Source organism: Brassica rapa, chromosome A08 (genome assembly GCF_000309985.2).
Source record: "Brassica rapa cultivar Chiifu-401-42 chromosome A08, CAAS_Brap_v3.01, whole genome shotgun sequence".
NCBI classification, from domain to species: domain Eukaryota; kingdom Viridiplantae; phylum Streptophyta; class Magnoliopsida; order Brassicales; family Brassicaceae; genus Brassica; species Brassica rapa.
Genome location: NC_024802.2, coordinates 8943152 through 8967409, shown reverse-complemented (window position 1 = coordinate 8967409; position 24258 = coordinate 8943152). Strand labels below are relative to the sequence as shown.

At 30.3% G+C, this 24258-nt stretch overlaps 2 protein-coding genes across 3 annotated transcripts; one reads left to right on the top strand and one right to left on the bottom strand.

Moving 5' to 3' along the window:
- Positions 1–18080: 18080 nt before the first annotated feature.
- Positions 18081–19754, bottom strand: LOC103833829. Its single transcript, XM_009109887.3, has one exon. The coding sequence runs from the start codon at positions 19262–19264 to the stop codon at positions 18299–18301; it is 966 nt and encodes a 321-aa protein (XP_009108135.1). The 5' UTR covers positions 19265–19754; the 3' UTR covers positions 18081–18298.
- Positions 19755–22528: 2774 nt separating this feature from the next.
- Positions 22529–23544, top strand: LOC103833827 (sulfiredoxin, chloroplastic/mitochondrial). Of its 2 annotated transcripts, none has more exons than XM_009109884.3 (5): positions 22529–22710; positions 22780–22943; positions 23018–23051; positions 23138–23231; positions 23279–23544. In XM_009109884.3, exons 1-5 carry the CDS (start codon positions 22638–22640, stop codon positions 23331–23333), a joined length of 420 nt encoding a protein of 139 aa, XP_009108132.1. In that variant the 5' UTR covers positions 22529–22637; the 3' UTR covers positions 23334–23544. The 2 variants fall into 2 exon arrangements, with proteins under 2 accessions (XP_009108132.1, XP_009108133.1); XM_009109885.3 differs by having other exon boundaries at positions 23296–23481.
- The last annotated feature ends 714 nt before the right edge of the window (positions 23545–24258 follow it).

Sequence of the window (24258 nt, the reverse complement as noted above, 5' to 3'; positions counted from 1 at the left end):
AGCTGTGTGTGTCTCAATAAAAATCCTGTATGCATATGTGCCCTGGTCCATACCATTCTTGTTATGTAGAAATTTGAGGTTATAAACGTTTTTTTTTTAGTTTGAGGTTATAAACGTTTTTTAGTACTACATGAAATAAGTTGTCGTATTTATCAATTTTACTGAGAATTACATTGGGTGAAAATTGTGTATAAAATATTTTTTTTGCTTGCCAAGAAATTAAACAGAAACTTATACTTTTAACTGAGATACACAAAATAGAATGGCAAGATTAACTAAGTCTTTGCAGTCAAGAAGAATTTACAAGCGCGAGGGATAAATGGTGATTTATGTTGTGCACGATGTGGCGCTGATGAGGAATCAGTTAATCATGTATTTTTTGAATGTCCTCCAGCATTACAGGTTTGGGCGCTATCCAAGATACCATCAAATCCCGCTATCTTTCCAACAGGAGCTCTTTTTACAAACATGGATCATCTTTTTTGGAGAATTTCTCCGCAGCTAGATGATCATCAGTTTGCATGGATTCTATGGTATATCTGGAAAGGAAGGAATAATAAAGTTTTCAGTAACCTTGATATGGATCCAAGGGAGACGATTAAACTGGCAGAAACAGAGTCCACACTATGGGCTGAGGCGCAGATAGTGAAGGAACAGAGAGCAGGGCCACATGTAGAGGGTTCGGCAGCACCGTTAAACCAAGGAAGATGGTGTTTCACAGATGGGTCCTGGAAGGAGGATAGCGGTTTCTCTGGTCAAGGGTGGTTTAGTACTTTAGAAGGTTTTGAGGGTTTGATGGGAGCAAGGAATGTTAGGGCTAGTCTATCTCCTCTACATGCGGAGATGGAAGCATTACTTTGGGCAATGGAGTGTATGAGGAACTTACGACAATTTCAGGTTACATTTGCAACGGATTGTTCTCAATTGGTGAAGATGGTTTCGGAACCAGAAGAATGGCCAGCTTTTGCAAGTTATTTAGATGATATTAAAGTCCTGAAAGAGAGTTTTTCCCGCTCAGAGATTGTCCATGTGCCAAGAACGCAAAATACAAAGGCGGATAGCCTAGCACGTAGTGTCAGGAAGCAGCCGTCTTTCGTCGTTCACATGGATCGACATCTCCCAGTTTGGTTCACAGAGTCTGTATGAGTCTGTTTATGCTGATGACAAAAAAAAAAAAAAAAAAAAAAACTAAGTCTTAAAACAGAAAGTCAGAACTTGACAAAGTATCAGTAAAAGTTTCACATATGCCTCAAGTTCGCGGTCAGTCTTATATACGTCAAGGGAAGTATCAAGTATATCTCAACTGTTGACGTGATTAGTTGATGTTTTAGCAAAAAAATACGTATACCCCAATTAAATTTGCACAACAGAAAAACGTATACCACCAATTTCATTAGATCGATTTTGTTCAGTTCAATCTATTTATTTGCTATTTGTTTTTATTTATTTTGGTAATGCCTTTGGCGTATAATCTTTGGAGTTGGAAACTAGACCATGTTGGAAACTAGACAAATGTTAGTTACCATTTGTCAACGTATACTATATATTTTCCATTTTTGTATCTTGAAAATATTAATTGTTGGCTTTAAGAATATTATAGCACTTTCATCAAAACGTTCTCATGTGGATTTGTTAGAATAAAAAAAAAAGAAGAGTAAGTAAAGGAAAGTTCTCATATGAAAACTTTGTAGAACGTCACTGAAACTTCATTTGACTTTTGGAAGCTATAAATTAATTGAATTTTATTTTACAATTAACTTTAATTATATAATTATAATTCATTAAAATATCAATATTTTTATTTAAGAAGCCTTTTGGGGTTTTCATTGATAATGTTGCTCTTAGATTATTCTTCTTCTAGATAAAATGCATTACATAATCGAAGTGACCGAAACCTAACTTCAACTTTGCTGTTGAACTCTCATAAGCTTCTCATGCCACATCACGATAATGTGGTAATATTGTAGTTATAAAATAATCAATATAGCAATCAAATCTACCTTGGGTTCTTTGTAGTTGTCTTCTATCGGCTATCGCCGTACTATAGGGCTGCAGGCACGTGCTTCTATTTTCGTATTATAACTTTTTGGTGCAGAAGTTGAAACATAATCTGGATCATGTTCCGATTATTATTTGACTCACCTAGGTTAGATTAAAGTGACATTTAACAACAACGTTATCTTTCAGCTTAAAGACATGGGTTACTAAACAATATTATAACTTCGGATCTGTTTTCCTGTATTGCGAATAATATATATTTATTTGCATTGCTAATTATATTGGTATAGTTATAGTTTAATGTCATGATTTTCTAAAAAAAGTTTGTTTGGGATATAAACTAGTGTTGTTTGGATTACCAAAAAAAAAACTAGTGTTGTTTTGATCAATGATCATACAATGTCTTGATTTGATGTTTTTCTGGTCAACAAAAGCATAGTCACGGGATGGTTGTAGCAAATACACAAATATATGGCCATAGTCAACAAAAGAGAAAGAGAGATACATACGCTACCAACAAATCTTAGCCCATGTGGTGGGCTTGACCCACACGCATTTGAATTATATTTCCACATCTCTCATAGAGAATCTATAAGAGTACATAAGGGTGTTCAATCCGGATATCGGTTCGGTTTTTTTCGGTTTTTGGTATTTTGGTTAGTAAAATATAACTATCATTCTAAATTCATATTTACTTCGGTTCGGTTTATATACCGTCGGTTTTCAGTTTATTCGGTTTTATACCAAAAAAACATAATTATTTAGTTTGAGATCATATTATATAAATTTTAAAGTCATATTGTCAATACAATCATTTATTAAAAATATATTACATGTTCAAATAAATGAACAAAAAAGTAAAAATGCTTCTACCAACAAATAAAATAATCAAATCTATAACTAAAATGAAATCTTGAAATTTTAAAAATAAAAATATGAAACAAAACAGAAACATGAAAGAAAAGTTTTTCCACTCTTCCATATTTAGCGTTCATTAAAATCATATTTTTTCAATTGAACACGAAACTCTATTTATTTACAGATAAAAAAAAAGTTGTGAAAAATTTCTATTAATTATTGTCTATCAAAATAATCTTCATATTAATTTAGTGAAGACTAAAATAAAGCAAAAAGATCAAAAGAAGACTTAAAAAATAAGATGTCTGAATTGCGATGTATTGTTATTTAATTATAGTTCAAGTCTTTTACAAATTAAGGTTCTTTATTACTATAAAATTATGGTAGTAATTATTAACACAAATTTAACTTATGTAACAAATAGATTTTCATGTATTGTTATAAAATTGATACATATTTACATGTTTCTACTTTTAATCGGTTTTGTTCGGTTTATTCGGTTTAATCGGTTATATACCGAACCATATCCAAATCCTACGGTTTTTATAAAATTATATTCATTCGGTTTATATGGTATATACCAAAACCAAACCATATTGTCTATTTCGGTTCGGTTCGGTTCGGTTCAGTACGGTTCGGTTCGGTACGGTTCAGTTTTACCATATTGAACAACCCTAAGTACATTATTTAACAATTTTCAAGCCACATCTTTATTTTTTGGAACACCAAGCCACATCTTTCATATTTAACATTTGGATTTAAACTAATCTAAAGTCATATTTAACATCTAATCTATTAAAATAGAAGTCACAACCTCATTTCATGTGTGATTTTTAAGTTGGACTACCTTTAAATTTTTTTATTAAATGTATTTTAATAAGACTAATAAATATATAGAATCTTTGAGCTACTTTAATCATAATATCTTTTGATAACTTTTTATTTATAATATATATATATATATATATATATATATTAATTTTTTTGATAAATCTGGTTAAAAAGATTTTAACAAGATCTTAATTTTAAAAAATTATATGTAAATATTTTTACTAATTTCGTAATTAGTTTTGAAATATTATTAAACACTTATATATTCAGTTATCGTTTATTAAATAAAAAATAAATATTATATCCTATTTTATCAATTATATAATCACAATCAATCATATTAAAAAATATTATGTTGATCTAAATATTTTAACAATGTTTTAATTTTCAAAAAACTTATGTAAATATTTTCATTAATTTCGTAATTAGCAATGAAATATTATTATGCATTAATATTTATACATTTATTGTTTATAAATTTAATCATACTTCTATCTATTTTATAATCATAATAAATTATGTTGAAATAAAATTATTATATTGAACTACATATGATAAAATTATATTAAAAATATAGATTTATAAATCTTATTTTCATAAATATAAAAATTTATATTAAAAAATATAATATGATGAAAGACAACAATACATGGATAAAAAAATAACATATCTTAGATTTTTGTATGTACAATAATATATTATGTAAAATGAATAAACATAAAGATATTACTAAAATGAAATCCAGTTTTAAAGGACAGGTAAGAATTTAACATAATTAAATAAAAAATAATTTTCAGATATGTTTTTTCATGCACATACTAATTTTTTAATAACTAAATGCAAATAAAATAAAAAATATATATAATAAAGCAACAAATATATGTGATGGTTTTAAACTATTGATTATTTACAACATATAAACTATAAATTATTATATTTGAAATAGATATATAAATATTTAAATATATGATTAAAATTAAAAATGTATACCACTAATGATCTAAAATGAATATATATACATATAAAATAGAAAATAACATCCGCACGGTTGTACATGTCAAGATCTAGTATTCATTTAAAACTAATCTAGAGTTGAACTCGTGCTGTGTACATGATATTTTTGATGAAAATATTATTGATTTGATTTTTGATGAAAATATATTTATCATGTGATAAATATTATTTAGTTAAATAATCTTTAGGTTGGATACATTTTTTAAAATTAATAATTCATAGTTATGATATTGGACTAAATATTATGTACTTAAAAATTGTTAGGATTGTTAGGAAAAAAAGATGGCCGCGATTTGATATTGTTTAAAATCCAAATATTTTGTAGTTAAGATTTATAAACTAAATAATATTTACAACACAAACTTGTAACCCTTTGTATTTTGATTTTGAAACTCAAATTCGGATTTGGTATGTTTTAGAAACTAGCATATCGGTTTTGTATATAATTTAAAATAATAATATTCATTTTGATTTTTAAAGATATATAAATTTTGGCAAACGAAAAAAAAAAAAAATTTTGGCAAACGAAATATACTTACGTAACTACTTTTCAAGATTGCAAACAAAAAATATAATTTTTAACTGGTATCGGAAACCTAAACAAAAATCTAAAAATGGTAAACCATAAGTAGGGCTTATTTGAGAAATAACCAGCAACAAATGGAAAAAATTAGTTTTGTAGTAAGATGTTAGGGATAGGCCTGGGTTCGCGGGTCAACCCGCCCCGCACGACCCGCCAATCCGCGGATCGATTTTTTTTTTTTAGTTAAAATTTCGACCCGCTCAACCCGCAAAGAAATAAACTAATACCCGCACCCACCCCGCTTTATTTTGCGGGTAACCTGCGGGACCCGTGGGTTATATTTTGAATTAGAAAAATAATTATTTAATTAGTTTTTCTATAAAATAATATATTTATAAGTAATTTTAATATTATTTTTTAAAAATTTAATTTTTTTAAAATAATTATTTTTCTAAAAAATCGTAATTTTCAAGAAAACAGATTTTTTTTATTTTTTATTTTATTTTGCGGGTTGGCGGATATCCGCAAATCAAAATCCACCAACCCACACCCGCCCCGCATAAAATAGTCTTAACCCGCATCTGCACCCGCGACTTGATTTTTTCAAAAGGCTCGACCTGCACACGCCCCGCGGCGGTTCAAATGGGCGGGCCCCGCGGGCTTTGATTTAAATTCCCAGGGCTAATTAGGGAGAGATAGGAAGAAAAAGGAGGAGAAAATGTGGGGTTTTGGTTCTTTAGTGAATTATAGTTTTTTTTGTTATATGATCTAATTTTCCACCATAAATATATTGGAATGATGCTCACCAACTATAAATCTTATCTATTAAAATAGAAGTTATGACTTATTTCATGTGTGATTTTTTATTTGGAACACCCCTTAGAAAGATTCTTAAATAATTTTTTTTATAAATATTTGAATTATTTTAAAACCAACTAATCAAATAGAATTTTTTTTTACAGCAAACATTTACAGACTCATGTAAACTCTGTAAACTAAGGCGGCAACTCGGCATCCATGTGTATGACGAAAGACTGCTAGTTCCGAGCACTGCGTGCCAAACGATCCGCCTTTATGTTTTCCGTCCTAGGTACATGAACGATATCTGAGTTGCTGAAACTTCTTCTCAAAAGCATAATGTCTTCCAGGTAACTTTCAAATGCTGGCCATTTTTCTGGTTCTGAAACCATCTTTCACCAATTGAGAACAATCCGTTGCAAACGTCACCTGAAACTGTCTTAAATTCTTCATGCATTCCATTGTCCAAATTAATGCCTCCATCTCAACATGAAGAGGGGAGAGACATGTCCTTACGTTCCTTGCCCCTAACAACCCGTCAAACCCCGGTAGTGTGTTGAACCAACATTGGCCTGAAAATAAGTCATTATCTTTCCAGGAACCGTTTGTAAAACACCATCTTCCTGTAGTCCTAGAATTAGGTCTTATCTGAATATCTTGTACCAACCTAGGATTATTAATAACCTGTGCCTCAGCCCAAAATCTTGATTCTAATTCTGCTAAGTTGAGTGTTTTCCTCGGATCTATATCAAAGTTACTGAAAACTTTATTATTCCGGTCCTTCCAGATGTACCATAATATCCATGCAAACTGATGGTCTTTCATTTTTGGGTTAACTCTCCAAAATAGATGGTCCATGTTAGCAAAAAGAGAACCCATAGAAAAGAGATATTTCTTTATTTTCTCTAAATTTGCATTAGAACAAAATCTTTTTATATTTTTTTTACAATATAAATTTATTATTTTAACTAAAACAAACCTTTTATTTTTAATTATTTAATTAATTTCGTATTTATTTAAAATAAAAATATATTTTTCATTTTTCACTAAAACAAACCTTTAAAATATTTAATATATTTCATATTTGTTGAAAATAAAATAAAAAACTTTCATTTTTCACTAAAAAAAACCTTTTAAATATCTAAATACTTTTGTAACTATAATTATATAATTTGCAAAATACCCTATTTAGGATTTGAAATACATAAGATTGGGTAATTTGGTAAATTTATATATAAATAAGTGTTTTTTTCAAAAACCTTAAATAAGGGTGTATTTTTCAAATTATATTCTTATTGAAGTGCATTTATCCAAATTTTCCCTAATTAAAATCATGTATAATTTTGTATTAAATTTACGATATTAATTTAATATAACATTTTTCAATTTAATCTTGGATCCCTAACATATATGATTTTCAATTTAAAAATTTGTACCACATGATTAAAAATGTTCTATCAATATCAACAATCGGTTTACAAATGCTATTTTGATTATACAATCGATTTGTGTTATTAAATATAGTGATCGGTTAAATTTATATTTTAATAATAGGAGTATATGATTAATTTGTATATGATTAATTTGTGAACATTAATGTAATCATTCTTATTTCTATATAGACTAAGTTTATATATTATTTATTAATGCCATTATTTTGTACTACTTTATCTTGTTCAGTTTTAAAAATGCAATATGTATTGTACTAATTTATTTCATTAACTTAAATGACTGACAAATGATTAAAAAATAATTCATATGAATATGTTTATTTCCAATCCGTTCATCATAAAAAGTAATGGCATGTGGTCATGGGGTCAAGGAATCTGCGGAGGCGGGAGACAGCACTACATTCGGAGCTGGAGGCGCTAAAGTGGGCCATGGAGAGTATGCTACAACACTCGACCTGTCAGAGGTTTGGGACGGACTGCAAGGACCTGATTGCAATGATAGAGCAGCCACAAGATTGGCCCAACTTCTCAACTGAGTTGGAAATCGTTCAAACTCTTCGGTTATGTTTTCCGGACTTCAAGATAAGCTACGTTCCAAGGACGCAGAATGAGATTGCGGATTCGTTAGCTAGGAATGCACGTTCTTTTCATAGATCCTTATGTTTTATTGGTTGTTCTATTCCGGTCTGGCTTCCCAGACCACCTCAAGTTTGAGTAATAGAATAGCCGTTTGCCGTTAAAAAAAAAAAAAGTAATGGCATGTATAAATGTTAATTGTATAACGTGATGTATCACTAATAAACAACATAATAAATTTCAATAAAACAAAAATAATGTAGATAAATGCAGATTTAAAATGACAATGTCAAAGACGATACACTACCATTTTTGGTTCAATAATTTAAATGAAACAGTCGTTTTATGTAGTATAGGTTATTGAGTCAAATATTTAAATCATACAAATAATTTAATATAACATATATGTATGGCCAAAACCTACATATAGGTTAAATGAAACAGTCGTTTTATGTAGTATAGGTTATTGAGTCAAATATTTAAATCATACAAATAATTCAATATAACATAGATGTATGACCAAAATCTAAAATACATGTATACCCTCAATGAAATATCTAAGTTAGTGTTAAATAAAGTATCATTTTCCGTAAATATAACTTAAACTTAATAAGAAAAATACCATTGACAATTTAAGAAAATAAATCAAACTACTACATGTGAACTATAAATTTTTTATATCACACTAATTATATAAAACAAATATGTATGCATGTTTATAAAAATTGAAATAATTATCCGCACGGTTGTTCAGGTTAAGATATAGTTGATTTTTAAACTATGAATAAAACTAAAATAGCGTAAACCGGTTTCAAATAACCAATAAAGAGGTATACAAACATGTTATACATGAGACACACAAAGCGATGTGCTACAACCTATGAAAAACTATCAAGGATTGATATAAATATTTGACATAACTACACATTTGTTTTTTTTGAACTGAAAAGGGTTAAACCCGGGTCTATTAAAGACACAGACCTAACCCCCGGGTGGAGGTACAGCCCACGGATAGACCCTCTCCTGGGCATTCAAATGAGCCGAAAGCAATAGCCCATATCCGTGTGGCCAGCGGGGTTCGAACCAGGGTTCACCGTATTGGGTTTAATCCCTCAAGCGCCACTGGACTACCACCACTGGTTAACTACACATTTGTTTCTGAGAGAATCTGAGTTGATTAATTAAGTCAATGACATAAACCGGAATGAATTTATATAACTGGAATAAACACTTTGAAAAAAAAATCTATATTGTATTGGTATAAACAATTGTTGATGTACCATAAGATCGGGATAGTAAATAATGTCTTGGAAAATAAAAATATCAAATATATGTCTAAATATATATTTAGTTTTATTTGTTAAGTTACTCATGAATTGGTCTAACTATAATAATTTTGTACACCATATTTTTTAAATGGACTCTATTTTAATATATTAGGTTCTGTTATCCTTCATATATCTAACGTTCAAAATAATTTTCGACGTATAAAGACAAGTCAGCCATGTTGAAAAAAAACTGCAATCCTAAAATAAAGTTTTACAAGTTATGTTTTAGCCATTTTGAAAAATAATATATATAAAAATAAATTTCTATATGTTTATATAAATATATAATTTATGATTGATTAATTTATGGAAATGAATGTATAAATGAGTTATTTTACTATGGTTTAAGAAAATGTATATTGTTACAAGCCAAACAACGCCAAATAGCTATTTTTATTTTTAATATTTTATATTTGTCTTATGCTTGCAAGTAATTTAATTAGAACTAGGATAAGACATGCACATTGCGCATGGCAAATTTATATGAAATTTTTTTAAAAAAATATTGTATGGAAAATATTTTATTTTATTGATCGAATTAATATATTTGGCTCTTAAACAATTTTTTAAAACCTTTTTTGTTAATAACATAATTTGCTTACTAATGAACTGATCCCATTTTTAAAAATATTTTAGGTGAAAAAATTATTTATTGCATAAAAACCTAACATTTAGGCCAAAGAATCTCATGCCTACTATTTGGTTACAATGAAACTATGCGAACTTGGTTTTATATCATGATTTAACAATTTAAAAGCTAATTATGCTTATGAAAAATTTACGTTCACGTGCCAATCCTATCTATATTCGATAGTTTTTTCCTTTTTGCGTCATTTTGGTTATTGCTCGATATAAATATTGATTTTTGAGTTTATTCTTATTTATTTCTTTTATTTTGGCCTGAGATTTAGAAAATGTTTAAAATTCAAAATTGTTAAAGAGATACATACTTAGGTTAAGATCTGCGTCTTGTGCAGAATAAATACTTATTTTATATTTTCTGCATATCATGAAATAATAAAATAATAATTATATATTAAATAACTTAGAAATCAGTTATTACTATGTAATAAATTGTCTTGCACATATAAATCAAATGACCGCTCTTGTTTATTCGCAATCATTTTGGAATAAATAAATCAAAAAAATCAATCTTATCTATCGTATATGATATATAATTAAATTTAAACAATATGAAGTATATATATATTAACATAAACGCCTATTAAAATAAAATTATTTATTTATATGATTTTATTATCATTGTATCTTATTATAGAAAATAATTTAAACATTGATCACAAAAGTATGTGAGACTTTTAATAATTTTAGTAATTTATACTTGTTTTGAAAAATTCAAAATACAACATAAAAAAAATTTAAAATTTTAATATATGATTAATGTAATTAAGTAATTTATTTTAATAGTAAATAATTAAACAAAATGATAGAAAGCATACAAATTATTAGCAAATCTTCATTATTTAAAATCATTAATTACTATATATATCATAATCACATTAGATATTTTCGTAGATTTTATTTAAGGAAATAATATATAATAAATAATAAATAGCCACATTTCTTTAGTTAACATCATATAATATCATATAGTTGGTATTAAATGTTTCTAATGAGATATAAAAATCGAATTGAACCAACAAGTTTTTCAATTTCAATGTAAGGCTAACACGTATGACTAGTTAACTACCTAATTGATTGACACATAAGCAATAAGTTTTTTTAATTATTATAAAATTGAAGTTACATTTTTTCAAATGTTCCTCAATTAATATAGAGGGGATATTTGATACTTGACCAGTCGACCTGATCAAACCAAGTTCCTATTTTTTACTAGTCAAATACTGACAAAGTAGCGAGTACGGAGCATGTAACAAGTAATTGTATATTCTCCTAATTGGAACGACCATGGTTAAATCGTTGTCATTAGCTTTAATGGAATTTAATATATAATTATAAAATAACGTAGTATTATCAAACATTTAAAACATAAAATAATATTAAATTAGGTGACCGGTCCGCACCATGTGCGGACATAAGAACATGATCGGTCCGTACCCTGTGTTCTCTCTCGGCCCGTACCTCACGAGAGGGAACACAGTAACGTCAGTATGAAAAGACAGATATTGTGTGTATGTATAATTGCAACGTCACAAAATATTTTGTGTGTTTACGAAGATACTTTCATTCAAAAAATAGAATAAATAGTGTATAGTTTTAGAAGTAACAGATTTTATATTATCATTAATTAGAATTGTATTGTATATGTTTCATAATTCTTTATTTTAGGTGAATAATATTATTTTTCCATAAATAATAAACAAATATTTATGTAGACATATTAAAATAAAATATAATAAAAATCAAAATATTATCCATAAATAATATAAATTATGAAGTATATTTCTCGATAAAAAAAAACAAATTCAATTAGAAACTTGTAAAAAATTAAATAAATTTTGTAAACAATTTGACGGGTTAACATTATTTGATAGATTTATAAATTTCTAAATTTTATTGAACATGAAATAATATTAAATTGACATACCGTCATCGGTCTCCTAAATCATCACAACCAATCTACCAAATACAAAAAATAAATAATTGCAACAGTTTATTCATTTTAAAATTTGTATTTGAAAAAAAAAAGTAGATTAAAATTACGTACCGTGACTACGAAATATTCTGAAAAACTTGTTTGTAGACAACATTCAATATTTTTGTCTCCGGCTTCCCTTCTTTACTAGTTATTAGGATTTTTAATCCAGATCTCGACTTAACTCTTGAAAGTGAAACTTTGTCTTGCATTTTGTAAGCATTTTATAAATATTTTAAAATTATGATAAATTTATTCTTTAAACAACGATAAATAATTTAAAAATAATATTAATAAATATTTTTGGATTTTGTAATATTTAAAATAGTTATTATATAATTATATTCGAACATAATTCATCAAGTAGAGTATAAAACTATTATAATTATCTTATATAAAATATCGTTCATTGTATTTTATAGTTTATAAATATTAAAAGTAATAAATAAAACATTATTAATCTTTCTATAATACTTCCAAGGTAAAGTGGATGGCAGAGTCGATGAAAGTGGATGGCAGAGTCGATTCATCAAGTAGCATATAATACTTCCAAGGCAAAGTGGGTGGCACAGTTGATGAAAGATGAGGAGCCTTTGCGTCTAAACACATTTTTCTTAGCTCACAAGCATAATCGTCGTAATACCTTAATAGTATGAGATGAGAGATTTGTGAATAATACTTTAAAGAATGAAAAGAGAATGTTTGTATTTTAAGACCTTGGGTGTCTCATATATATATACAGTCGATTTATTTCTCATATTAATGACGCACAATATTTTGCACAATAAATAATGAAATCGTGTAAAAAAAGATATTAAATGTGTATTGTCAAAAAATGATTTGCATATGATATGATTTTAACTTGCGCAAGTAATCCATATTAGAAATGTAAGTTATTAAAAACAAACAACCTAATTAGAAACATTAAAATATTTTGTAAGCAATGTAATAAATATGATATCAACATGTGCAAGTTTACCGTTTGAATAATAAGAAAAGTTTTTAATATTTGTCTTAATTCTAAATCTTGCCCAACGGTAAACTAAATCGATAATATTTAATGATTTCAACTTGCACAAGTAATCCATATTGTGAATAAGTGATTTGCATATTTATTGATTTCAACTTGCGCAAGTAATCCATATTAGAAAGCTAAGTTATTAAAAACAAATTTTGTCAATAAGTTATTTGCATATTTAATGATTTCAACTTCCGCAAGTAATCCATATTAGAAATGTAAGATATTAAAAACAAACAACCTTATTAGTAGGGGTGGAAACTTTACCCTATATCCGAAGTGGCACCCGAACCCGATCCGAAAATGCATGTCAAGTTTTTTATTTAAAAAATTAACAAAAAATTACATCCAATTTTTTTTTTTAAATAACTAAATTAATGCCTTTTTAGTTTTAAATTTTTATGTCTAAATCTATTAACCATTCAATCTATTAAAAATAAAAAATTAGTTAACTGAAAGTTATATTTTTAAATATAAGAAACTTGAGAAATGAAAATTTTAATTTTTTTTTTTCAAAATCTAAATATCCGAACCCGATCTGAAATAACCGAATCCGAACTAAAAATACCCGAACCCGACCCAAAGTACAGAAATACCCGAACGGGTTCTACACCTCTATACCGAAATAATCAAAAATCCAAAATACCCGACCCGAACCCGAATGGGTACCCGAACGCCCACCCCTACTAATTAGAAACATTATAATATTTTCTAAGCAAATGTAATTAAAATGGTATCAACATGCGCAAGTTTACTGTTTGAATAATAAGGAAAGTTTTTAATATTTGTCTTAGTTCTAAATCTTGCCCAATGCTAAACTAAATCGATAATTATTATCCCCTAGCTATATATGGGCTTAACGAAATCGACAATAGTTTTGGCTTGTCTACATAAGCGATTGATTAAAATTAATGAAAAATAAAATTCAAAAATATCGACCAATAGAATTATAACAATTTTTCTGAAAAGCTCTATATTAATGTCATGTCAGCAGAAATCACTAAAGTGACTTCTCTTTTAATGTATAGGAGGATTGTATATGTGTCGTAATTCTTTATTTAGGTGAATAATATTATTTTTCCATAAATAATAAACAAACATTTATGTAGACATATTAAAAGAAAATATAAAAAAATCAAAATAGTATCCATAAATAATATAAATTATGAAGTATATTTCTCGATAAAGAAAGCAAATTCAATTAGAAACGTGCAAAAAATTAAATAAATTTCGTAAGCAATTTGACGGGTTAACATTATTTGATAGATTTATAAATTTGTAAATTTTATTGAACATGAAATAATATTAAATTGATATACCGTCATCGATCTCCTAACTCATCACAACCCATCTGGCAAATACAAAAAATAAATAATTGTAACAGTTTATATATTTTAAAATTTGTATTTGAAAAAAGTAGATTAAAATTACGTACCGTGACTACGGAATATTCTGAAAAATTTGTTTGTAGACAATATTCAATGTTTTTGTCTTCGGCTTCCCTTCTTTACCAGTTATTAGGATTTTTAATTCAGATCTCGACTTAACTCTTGAAAGTGCAACTTTGCCTTGCATTTTGTAAGCATTTTATAAATTATTTTAAAATTATGATAAATTTATTCTTTAAACAACGATAAATAATTTAAAAATAATATTAATAAACATTTTTGGATTGTGTAATATTTAAAATTGTTATTATATAATTATATTCGAACACAGTTCATCAAGTAGAGGATAAAAATATTATAATTATCTTATATAAAATTTCGTTCATTTTATTTTATAGGTTATAAATATTAAAAGTAATAAATAAAACATTATAAGTCTTTCAATAATTTCGAGAATAGTTTCCATAAATTGTTATCTGTAATATTCGTTAGATTATATGGCAAGTGATATTAAACGTCAATAAGTTAAACAATTCTTTCATATTTGGAAAACATATATATATATATATATATATATATATATTAAATTGTAGAGTATGTAAACACCTGTTTTTTACCAGCGTGAGTTAGAACACCGCCGTATTTAAGAATCATAAGGGCCTCTACAGGTCTTTATTCTTCGCCTTCACCATTCCACTTCAGCGGCTTCAGTTGAACCTTCCTGTATATCCCTGAGAAATTTCTTCCCTGCGCCATTCCAAAAGGTTCTCTGCTGTGAGAAAATGACCTCATGAATTAAATAAAAAATGCATAATGCTAGCTTACTTATAAGATAGTATATTCAACAAAAACAAATGATATAAGATAGTATTACTAAATGATACTATGTAATACTTTCCCGGACAATATTCAACAAAGAGAGAGAAAATACTAAAGAACCTCTTCAAGAACTGCTTTAACTTGGCGAAGCTTCTCAGCAAATTCAATCAAGGTTTTCTGGATCACTATCACTCTCACGACCTGGTCTACATATAAAAAAAGGAAGACCATATTGTTGTTACTAGTATTCAACACATGGAAAAGATAGACCAGACATACTTTTTGGAGACAAGACACAAAGAGTTGAGTTCAGGGTTTTAAAGATGAGGAGCCTTTGCGTCTAAACATATTTTTCTTAGCACACAAGCAGCATTGTCGTAATACCTTAATAGTATGAGAGGAGAGATTTGTGAATAATACTTTAAAGAATGAAAAGAGAATGTTTGTATTTTAAGACTTTGGGAGACATATATACAGTCGATTTATTCTCATATTAATGATTTTAATATTTTACACAATAAATAATAAAATCGTTTAAAGAAAGATATTAAATGTGTATTGTCAAAAAATAATTTGGATATGATATGATTTTAACTTGCGCAAGTAATCCATATTAGAAAGGTGAGTTATTAAAAAACAAACAACCTAATTAGAAACATTAAAATATTTTGTAAGCAATATAATAAATATGATATCAACATGCGCAAGTTTACCGTTTGAATAATAAGGAAAGTTTTTAATATTTGTCTTAATTCTAAATTTTTCCCAAGGGTAAACTAAATCGATAAAATTTAATGATTTCAACTCGCGCAAGTAATCCATATTGAGAATAAGTGATTTGCATATTTAATGATTTCAACTTGCGCAAGTAATCTATATTAGAAAGGTAAGTTATTAAAAACAAATTTTGTCAATAAGTTATTTGCATATTTAATGATTTCAACTTGTGCAAGTAATCCATATTATAAAGGTAAGTTATTAAAAACAAATAACCTAATTAGTAGGGGTGGGCACTTTACCCGATATTCAAAGTGGCACCCGAACCCGATCCGAAAAACCCGAACTGAAATCCGAACCGAAGTAGCAAAATACCCGAACGGGTATTGAATAAGGAGAGATTGGATACCCGAACCCGAACGGATAATACCCGAACCCGAATGGATATTCGATGATAACCGAACATATGTATAATTAATCTTATATTTTTAGTTTACATCTCTCATTTTATATAATATATTTATATTGATACTACACATACTTTAAGTTCATATGATATATATACAATTACGAAAAAAATGATTTTCTACTCACTTAAAATGCATGTCAAGTTTTTTATTTAAAAAATTAACAAAAAGTTACATCCGAAATTTAAAAAAATAACTAAATTAATGCCTTTTTAGTTTTAAAATGTTATGTCCAAATCTATTAACTATTCAATCTATTAAAATAAAAAATTAGTTAACTGAAAGTTATATTTTTAAATATAAGAAACTTGAGAAATGAAAATTTTAATTTTTTTTTCAAAATCTAAATATCCGAACCAGATCCGAAATAACCGAATCCAAACTTAAAATACCCGAACCCGACCCGAAGTACAGAAATACCCGAACGGGTTCTACACCTCTATACCGAAATACCCGAAAATCCGAAATACCCGAAAATCTGAAATACCCGATCCGAACCCGAACGGGTACCCAAGGCTAAACTAAATCGATAATTATTATCCCCTAGCTATATATGGGCTTAACGAAATCGACAATAGTTTTGGGCTTGTCTACATAAGCGATTGATTAAAATAAATGAAAAAGAAAAATTCAAAAAAAAACAGCCAATAGAATTATAACGTTTTTCCTGAGAAGCTCTATATGAGTGCCACCTCAGCAGAAATCAATAAAGTGACTTCTCTTTTAATGTATAGGGGATTCATATTTTATTTAAAAATTGAATTTTTTATTCCAAATCACTTGCCATAAAAGTTCACTAGTAAAAATCTGTCGCATAGCCACGACAATACAATGGCTATACAGCTGAAAATCGTGGCTATACAAAAATAACCACGCTTCTGGATAAAAGAAATCATGACTATAGCCTCGTGGCTAAAAATACCTGTGGCTATTTGTGGCTAATAGCCACGGTTTTTTCATTATACTTTTGTGGCTATTTGAGTCACGTTTTTGCTACATATGTTTAGTCACTATTGTTTTATGGCTAAACCGTGGCTAAAAATAACCACGTTTATTTTCTAGCTAATTCGTAGCTACTTTAGTCACGACTTAGCTACGTCTTTACTGTCACCGTGGCTATTTTTTAAAAGTGCGGCTAACCGTGGCTAAATCGTAGCTTTTTAAAATTAGTCACGGTCTTGTAATGGCACTACCGTGTCTATGCAGAAGTTTTTTACTAGTGGTTTTTGATTATTTTTATATCAAAATAAAATTTTAGCTAAATATTAAAATAAAAATAAATAAATCAAAATGATTTTAAAGTTAATTTTTAAATTCAAAATAAATGAAAATGCACTTATAATATATTTTCAATAACGAAAATAAACTAATACTGTATCAGATCAAGTCGCCTATTTAATTTTATATACTATTATAAGTATATCAAAAGTTTAATCATTTTAAAAATGTTATCACCTTTTTTTTTAAATGTGATCCAATTAACTAGTATGACATGTTAATAACATGTTAATAATGGACTTTTGAATCTGTATCGAATTTAACGGGTTTTTAATCAAAGAATTTTTCACTAAATCCAAACCAGACTACATATAGATCACCTGATTTACCGATTTGATTTGATGAATATTGATTTTAACACAAATTAATGTAGATATAACTAATTCAGAAACAGTAGAATAATCAAACTCAAAATACTTCAAATAATGGATTAGTCAAGCAAAACAACAACCAAGAGTGTGAGTCTATACATACACATTACATGGCAGCTATTATTCAGATTCCACATTTCCACATCTTCTCCAATCTTACGTACATCAACATATTATAGAGAGGGGGAAAGATAGTGAAGAGACAGTACCAGAATTTCATGAGCTTCTTCTGCTCAAAACCAATATTCAAAACTCTAAATTCTCCAACTGAATATTGCTCTTAAGAGGCACATACTCTCCAAGATACCCACCAAGATGATCATACAAAACCGTCTTATCAATCGTCTGATGATGATAACTCTTGCAAACGTAATAAAACACACTCTGAACCAACAAACCCACAAGATTCACCATCACAAGCAAACCAACAAGCAACCCACCAACAAGAGTCCTAGTCAAAGTCCCAAACTTTCCCCCACCATGAACCACAATCCCTCCAAAAGCACCACCAATCAACGCACAAAGCAAAAGGTAAACAAAGACCAACACCATAGCCATCTTAGTCTTCCCTTTGAGAAGCTCATAAGCTTTTCTCATGGCAGCGAGTCCATAAACGGGCTCAAGAACGGAAACCACACTACCTAGATGCCATAAGGCAGTGAAGTAGACATGAACACCGAAGTAAAGAACAGAGATTATAACTCCGGCGATGATCGCTAAGCCTACACTGTTCAAATATAGAGCTAGGATAAGGATCGCAAGGAACACGAGGAAGACTGAGTTGTAAGCGAACATCAAGAGAGCAACCCAAAGGAAAGTGATCATGAGGCGTTTGAAGACTTTGGGGATGGCAGTGATGGTGGAAGAGAAGGAGACAGGTTTGCCGGTGTAGAGAGAAGCGACGGTAAAGACTACAGCGGCGGTTGAGAGGAGAGAGAAGGAGAAGAGGAAGATGAGGTAGCTGAACTGGAAGGTAAGGAGCACGGTCCAGTCGTGCCGGGAACGGTCGGAGTTTGGTGGGTCGGAGGAGTCGAGCTTGGCGAGAATGGGCTGAGTGAAGAGAGAATGGGCAAGGATGGCGAAGGAGAGAGGGAAGATTAGGGAGAGGGTTATGAGGTAGAAGGTTCTTGGAGATCGTTTCTTGATTGAGATGGATTCTTGAAGTAGTTGAGGAATCGTCAAGAACTGGAGCTCTTCTGGCTGGAGATCCATGGCTGGTTTTTGCCGCCTGAGGATTTTCTGACGAGAGATTAACACCGAAGCCGAAGGGGTAAATTTCGAAATCTGAGATGAAGATGAGATTTTTCGATGAAGGCTAAGAAGATGAAACTTGACAACAAAGACTTTGTTGGAAGCTTCTTGAGAAAACCTCAACACACGTTTATGTTTTTGACCCGTCAGTACTAATTCTTTTTTGTTTGTGTTACATTTTGATCTATGTGTCTTCACGTTATTAATCTATTTCTTAATCTAGCGCTTGAAAACAACTAGGATCTAGCTTCTATGAGACGTAAATAGAGAATTCAATTATGTTTATTAAGTCCTTTAATACAACCTTACTAGAGAAATGTTAATAAATCTATGATTAGTTATCATATTTATGTTATAGGTTTATGATGATTCTACTAGTCTACAAACGTAATTTATATGTTTACATTTATAGGTTGCACAAAAGAAAAGCTTACATTTGTAGAAAAATACTCCCTCTGTTTTTTTTGTACGATGTTTTAGCATAAATACATAAATTAAGAAATGTTTTATTTTTAATAAAACCACTTGATTATAACAAAAAATGGTTAATCATTGTTATTCTGGATAAATAAGACAAAAATTACACATTGATTTTTAATATTTTAATCAATTGCTTTAATAATTTTGTACAGAAAATTTTAAAACATTATACAAATTGAAACAAAAATATCTTCTAAAACATCATAAAAAAACGGAGAGAGTATAAACTGACGGGGACTTATTGGAGAGAAGATCTCACATTGAATATATGAAAGGGACTTTAGTAATATATAAGGGACTTGGATCAATCCACTAATTGCCAATTGGTTTTAAGTTGGAAGCCCAAGAAACTTATCATGGTATCAGAGCCGGCCCAATACCCTGACCCATTAATCCGGCCCGGACAGTGGCCCGATCATCCCATTAGCTGATGGACCATAGAAGGCTCAGTTCCGCCGAGATCGCTAGAAAATAAAGCATGATTTCGGAAGGGGTATGATGGATTCTGCGAGATTAATGGTTATACGCACCATTATCTCGAGGGAGGGTATTGGAGAGAAGATCCCACATTGAATATATGAAAGGGACTTGAGTAATATATAAGGGACTTGGATCAATCCACTAATTGCCAATAGGTTTTAAGTTGGAAGCCCAAGAAACTTATCATGGTATCAGAGCCCAGATCCTAATAAGTTAAACCCCTAATTAATATTAATCCTACCCGACCGGGTATATAGGTCGTAATTGACTCGCTCGATAGAGTATAACTGTCTTAAAAAGTTTCCGAGATTTCTGGCCGATAAGAGCCATCATCTCGAGGAGGGGTATTAAGGGATATGTATCCCACATTGAAAAATCAATGGAACATTAAGTAATATATAAAGGGTTAGGGCCAATCCACTAATTGCCAATTGGTTTTAAGTTGGAAGCCCAAGAAACTTATCATGGTATCAGAGCCGGCCCAATACCCTGACCTATTAATCCAGCCCGGACAGTGGCCCGATCATCCTATTAGCTGATGGCCCATAGAAGGCTCAGTTCCGCCGAGATCGTTAGAAAATAAAGCATGATTTCGGAGGGGGTATGATGGATTCTGCGAGATTAATGGTTATACGCACCATTATCTCGAGGGAGGGTATTGGAGAGAAGATCCCACATCGAATATATGAAAAGGACTTGAGTAATATATAAGGGACTTGGGTCAATCCACTAATGCCAATTGGTTTTAAGTTGGAAGCCCAAGAAACTTACGAGGACTAATGATTTTCTTCCACTGAATCGCGAGACTATGGATGATCCAAACTCTTATAACTGGATAGTAGAACTTAATAACTTCAAGTAAGGAATATAGAACTTACAAGTTACACCTGTCATCTTGAATTTTGAGATAGATCAAATGTTTGGTACAGGTTTGTATAGATTTTAACTGACTTAACTTCAGAAACCTTGGTGTTAAAAAAAAAAGAACAAAACTTCAAAGACCCTAAAAAAACTTTAGAAACCCTAAAACACTTTAGATACCTTGTACTGGTCTGGTCGTTAACGTGATAGAACATATCGTTTTCTAGAGAACATGGACTTATGGCGGTACGGTAGATTCGGGGATTTTAGATTATGAGAAACAAATGAACCCACAAATACTTTACAGGTCAAATCCTTGTCATGTGATGGTGAGATCATATAAACAGTAGAAGAAAAGGATTACAGTTGACTGATTTTGAACCTCTTGAATAGTCTCATTGGTCATCGTAAATTATTTGGTTTGACATGAATGGTTCTCCTTAACCAGGTGACTACTTCATCTGTCGGCAACAGAGGACGTGCAAATGAAGATGGTAAACAGACTGGCCTCGATGAAATGAATTTTAATCCAGTTAAGTGTATGATGATTATAATAATGTTAGGTTGGACGGAAAAGAAAAGACTACAGCCTTCAGCGCCATTTTTTATGACCACACGGAGGCTACCTTCTTTCTCAGCAAACAATCTTTGATACGTATAGAAGCTGGCCAAGAACCTCTACGTGTTTTGGTTCAGCCTGCAAAAGTGTTTTGAAGGAAGACAATACTCAGGAGTAAGATACTTAATCTGTTCCACCAGAAGACGAACATAAATCTTCATTTTCACATGACTTTTTTCCTCTAATTATCTGTCACATAGGTGCAAGAAGATAAAACGGCATTTACAAACACTGAATTGATCAGAAACACTGGCATAATGCTAACCGTTACTCATTAACAGAACGCCATAATATAATATTGGCCACAAGATGTGATACAGAACAGGCTAAAAAGAAGTCCCAAGAATGTGCAAATGCTATTTGATTGTTATAGAAACGCAAATACCACATAGTTTCTCTCTTAATAAAACTTCATAATCTTTATTTAGGACAACTAGAGAGACAGTACTAAACCATAGCAGAACAAGATTAGATGTTACATGTACTTTACCTTCCCAAGAGAGGTCAAGCCATCTCTAAACTTGGGGATGACCAAAACATGAACAAGAGCCTGTGGGTTGTATGCCAAAACGATCCTCATAGACTATGTCTAATGGAATCTCTTTTTCCTATGATCTTGTCGAATCTAAAACAAGAAAGATAACTCGATGCCATTATTAACAATACAACACTAAACTCTAAACATAGTTTTACTGCAGTTTAGAGAGTTTTACCGAAGCAGCATCTAGGAGGAGGACGTGACACCCACTGAAGAAGCTCTACGTCAAGAACCGTTTCAATCTTTTTCTTTTGACACTTTCAGGTTAAACGACGTCGTAACGAGTCTTTATATTTCGTTCACAAAATTATTTAAAGATATTTTATCACAGAGAGAGAGAGAAGACGGCGACAACAATGGCGAATTTGATGATGCTGAGGTTTCCAAGTAGCTTGAGGAGCTTCTCCGTTTCCGCTTCTTCATCGAACGGTAACTTTGCTCACAAGCTCTCATATCCTTTAAAATTAATCCGAGGCTGAAGCTGATTTTGATTTACAGGTTCGCCGCCGGTGATCGGAGGATCTAGCGGCGGTGTAGGGCCGATGATCGTGGAATTGCCGCTGGAGAAGATAAGGAGACCGTTGATGCGAACAAGATCCAACGATCAGAACAAAGTGAAGGAGCTCATGGACAGCATTCGCCAGATCGGTCTTCAAGTCCCGGTTAAGCTTTAACCCGCTCTCTTACTATTATCCAGTTTCAAAATTGAATAATCTAATATTGGTTTGTGTGACAGATCGATGTGATTGAAGTTGATGGAGCTTACTATGGTGCTTTTTCTATATTACTCTTGATTAGTTTCTTGTCTTATGTTTCTTGAAAGATGATGATGATGATAAATCCTTCCTTGTTGTAGGCTTCTCGGGTTGTCACAGGTACGAGGCACATCAGAAGCTAGGTCTCCCAACTATACGCTGCAAAATCCGCAAAGGAACAAAGGAAACGCTAAGGTATGTATATATGTGTTCAAAGAATTTACTTATTTGCTTACATTAAGCTTATTTCGTTTCACAGGCATCACCTTCGCTGAGAGTATTCACTTTATTTTATGAAATGCGTACGTGTTGGAATCTGTGTATTTGTCTGTATAAAATAATTTAAATAAAAACTTTGTATCATCGCTGATATTCTCCGACTGGTCGGAGAAAGAGGATTAGGAGAATCTACTATCTATATGCTCAGTATCAAGTACCGGAAACAGTCCAAATAGGTCGATCATATGAAACAAGTCTTACTATATCAATTAATATCAGTTGAGCAGCATACTACTTCGATGATACAAATACCAGACAACCTCAGGCTGTGTTGAAAACTCAAAAACGTATAAAAGGTTTTGTTTATCATTCCATGATGAGCCAAAAGTAGGACTGGGCTGGGAATAAAAAGGGGTGAATTAGCCAAATGACCAAATTTGAGAAGGAAATTAAGTGTATAGCATTGATTTTGACATAATAAAGCCCATAACAATTATGTCAATTTCTATCCGGTAATGCCCTTTTTTTTTTTAAGTTGCCAGTAATAGAGAGAGAAACTGATGACATCGCATTTGACACCCCACAATTAATTATCACCTAGTAAATACTACTTTAATCCAAACCTCAACTCTAAAATAATAAACCCTAAACTTTAAACACCACCTTTCCATATAAATACTAAACCCTAAACCCTAATTACTGAACCCTAAATCCAAATATAAACTTTAAACCCAATTATCAAAATCTGAAAATAGTATATAATATTATATAATATTAAACTAAATCCAAACAAAACTCCTCAATGCTAAACTCAGACCTAACTTTTGAATACTAAACCCAAAAATGCTATCACTAAACCCAAATCTAAACTCCCACCTTCCAAATACTAAACCCTAAATCCTAGTCACTAAACCCTAAACCCAAGTATAGACTATAAACCCAAATAGAATGGAACAAAATACATAGTATAATATAAATTGGTAAGTAAAAAAAAACACTCTTT

Excerpts from the sequence above, each read along its gene's own strand:
- LOC103833827 (XM_009109884.3), top strand. The coding sequence starts at position 22,638 with ATGGCGAATTTGATGATGCTGAGGTTTCCAAGTAGCTTGAGGAGCTTC. Across the intron at positions 22,944-23,017 it reads AGATCGGTCTTCAAGTCCCG|ATCGATGTGATTGAAGTTGA; the intron begins GTTAAGCTTTAA and ends TTTGTGTGACAG. Across the intron at positions 23,052-23,137 it reads AGTTGATGGAGCTTACTATG|GCTTCTCGGGTTGTCACAGG; the intron begins GTGCTTTTTCTA and ends TCCTTGTTGTAG.
- LOC103833829 (XM_009109887.3), bottom strand. The coding sequence starts at position 19,264 with ATGGATCTCCAGCCAGAAGAGCTCCAGTTCTTGACGATTCCTCAACTA.